General features: G+C 58.9%; 1 protein-coding gene across 1 annotated transcript in view; it reads left to right on the top strand.

Moving 5' to 3' along the window:
* Positions 1-1051, top strand: part of VDBG_07491 (conserved hypothetical protein) — a gene marked incomplete at both ends in the record, with an annotated part of 2321 nt that extends 1270 nt beyond the window's left edge. Inside the window, one exon of the mRNA XM_003001986.1 lies at positions 47-1051. Coding sequence (XP_003002032.1) covers positions 47-1051 — 1005 coding nt within the window. The remainder of the gene's footprint in view (positions 1-46) is intronic.
* Between the last annotated feature and the right edge of the window lie 1825 nt (positions 1052-2876).

Genomic DNA, 2876 nt, shown 5'->3' with positions numbered 1-2876 from the left:
GTCGGCCAAGCTGCGGGTGCCGCACGGCTACATGGAGCTCGGCCAGCCGGTGTTCAGTGCCGGGGGTCCCGGCGGATCCACGCCGCGTGTTGACCCCACATCGGGCTGCCTCGTGGTGGAGGGTGTCATCGTGGATCACATCAGCCGGGTGGGAGCTCGACAATTGCAGCTGGATCCGTCAGACAAGACATCGGAGGGTGTCGACTACATCATGACAAAGGCCTTCCTCGACGAGACCCAAGAATTTGTCGAGACAGCCGCTCAGCTCGCCACGTCATCCATCCATGGCCTCCACGCCGACCAACTTGCCCAGGTGGCGATACGGCTCTCTGACTTTGGCCTCACAGAAAAGGTGCTGCTGGAAGACATGGCGCCCGACGCCGTGGCGACGACACTCGTCCGAGTGCGAGAGCAAGTACACCAGACCGGCCAGATGCTGATCAAAGCGAACAACGCGATTCAGACCTACACTCTCGGCAACCTCCTTCAGAGTCTGAGCCAGGCACCATGGTACTGGGCTCCTCCGAACGAGTTCGAGATGGTCCGGTCCTGCGCCGCCACCCCCCGTCAGGCTGTCTCGACGTTGCTACGCGGTGCGCGCCTCGCGGCCATGGATGTGCTCGTGGCTCTCGGCGCTTCGACAGCCATGTTCGTCGTGACACGATGGATCGCCTTTCGCAAACGATTCAGGGGGTTCAATTTCGAGGGCGTGACCTCTTCGCAGAGGGCAGGTCTGCAGCGTTTCGGTCTGGACGAGACGTTGCTGCGGAGCACTGCGATGCGAGACTATCGCGACCACCTAGCGAGAAACATTGGCAACCGGGTGTACATGACGAAGCAGGGGTTTGTGGGACTGTGTCCTTCGCAGGCTGTGGTAGGGGATGCAGTAGCCGTCGTGCTGGGCGGCACGGTGCCGCACATTCTCCGTGCAAAAGCAGGGGCAGCGGCTGGCAGATGGGAGTACGTTGGTGAGGCCTATTGTGAGGGCGTCATGCAGGGGGAGGCCGTGAGACAGCCGGATCAACGTGTTGGCGAAATCCTCTTGGAGTGAGCGACGTGAACATGATGGTTGCTCATGCCATGTTGCTCGGAAATTATGGAGGGAGAGGCGGTGGATTGCCGTTCATGCGCCCACTTGTGAGGCATCGGTAATGAGATCTTCATGAACCCAGCTTGGAAGATGGATGTTTCCTCAGCAGGGAACCTTACGCTATCTTAGATACAGTAGTCTTGAGATCTCCAACGAAGAGCTAGCGGGCATGGGGCCCAGATGAAGCAAGACTATATCTGGATCTGGATCACCAATAGAACTGGTTGCGTACGACTTGGCTCTTCAGAGCTCGAGGTCCTATCCGCGGGACGTCAAGATCAGATATTCCACCCATAGCAGCTAGATGACTAGGCAAGTACCTTAGCGAGAGGAACATGTCAGGGGCTTCAGAGACAGAATGTTGCCGGGATGAACGCTGCTTAGGCTTGAAGATGCTCTTGTTCACCTGACTGGGCGTGGCGTGTGTCGAATGCAAGGAGAGAAAAAAGGTTGCAGCTACGCCATTCGGACTACAGTCTTAAAACGGGAGCGTCCAACTCTGCAAGATAGCGAACTGATTGTTCACGAGTCCAGGTGGTTCTGCCACACAATGTCAGCACTGCACACCCCCAAATGGATCAATAGACGCGCACAGGAGGTTGCTCCGGAGCATTTGCCCCAGACGACCCACTCAGGTCGCACACCGAGCCACACGCGCTGCATGCGGCTTTGCGAAATGCCATGTCGAATCCCTGAGGCGCTGTGGGATAAGTGGGGGGATTGCGGCAGTGATCCAACCAGACGAACCATCAGCGTCTCACGAGGTGTGGCTGCTGATCGCATCGTGCATCGGGGGGATGCGAGGCGTGTAGAGTTATGGTGGTATGTGTTGTTCTTGATTGTACGCGATCGCTCGAGGATACCGCATGACGGAAGAGATAGGAAGCCGACTCTGCCCCTGCGCAGTACGTACCAAGCGTACGGCGCCTACCTCCCTGGTGTAGGTACCTATGGTCAGGACCTGGTAAGGTAAATAGGAAGGTAGGTAGCAGGTAAGGCAGGCAGGTAGGCACCCGAAGCCCCCAAGACCGATCACTATCGAGATCTGTTAGCGTCCCACTACAGCGCTGTTCGCCGGACGCCAAGTGGGCCCCACGTCCCCCGGCGGCCCTGGGCATTACCCGCACTTGTCCTCAAGTGCGCCAACTGCATCTGGCTCTGGCCTCTCCCAGTCCTCTGACGACACCCATCAATCCCTGGGCCAAAGACCGAAAGCCATCCGGCTCCATGAGGGCATCCCATGCCTATCAAAGTCGCCGGCGGTTCGGTTCGAGATCCATCGAACGAGCTCCTGTCCCCTTCGCCTACCGATGAAAGGGCTGCCTCTACCGGCCCACCCCTGTTGCCGCCATCCAACTGTCGCAACCACGTTACATGACATCTCACAGCACGCCCGCCTGTCCTCCCCCCCTCTCCCCCAGTTCCATGACATCAACGATTCTCGCATACGGCCACGGGCCTGGCCGAGGGGAACCGCGTGTCGGCGCCGAACGTGAGGATGCCCCAACATTGCGCATCCCCGCGAGATAAAGGCTACATCATCCCTCCAACCTGCATCTCTTCTCGACGACCTGTCCTGTCTCAGTCGACAAAACGTGACAACGGTCCGCCCCAGACACCGAAGCCATCCATAGCCCTTCCCTTGCCCGAAAGGACAGTCAAGGTTGCCGATCCCTCTTTCGTGGCACTGCTGCTGTCGAACCGATTCCAGCACTATGCACCCGTCCAACGCGCCCAGGGACCAAAGCTCTCCTCGGCCACACACGCCACCCAACGAAATCGAGGG

Source organism: Verticillium alfalfae, genomic scaffold (genome assembly GCF_000150825.1).
Source record: "Verticillium alfalfae VaMs.102 supercont1.10 genomic scaffold, whole genome shotgun sequence".
In the NCBI taxonomy this organism is placed as follows: domain Eukaryota; kingdom Fungi; phylum Ascomycota; class Sordariomycetes; order Glomerellales; family Plectosphaerellaceae; genus Verticillium; species Verticillium alfalfae.
Note: the sequence above shows the minus strand (reverse complement) of the source record. Positions and strands in the feature narration are given on the sequence as shown.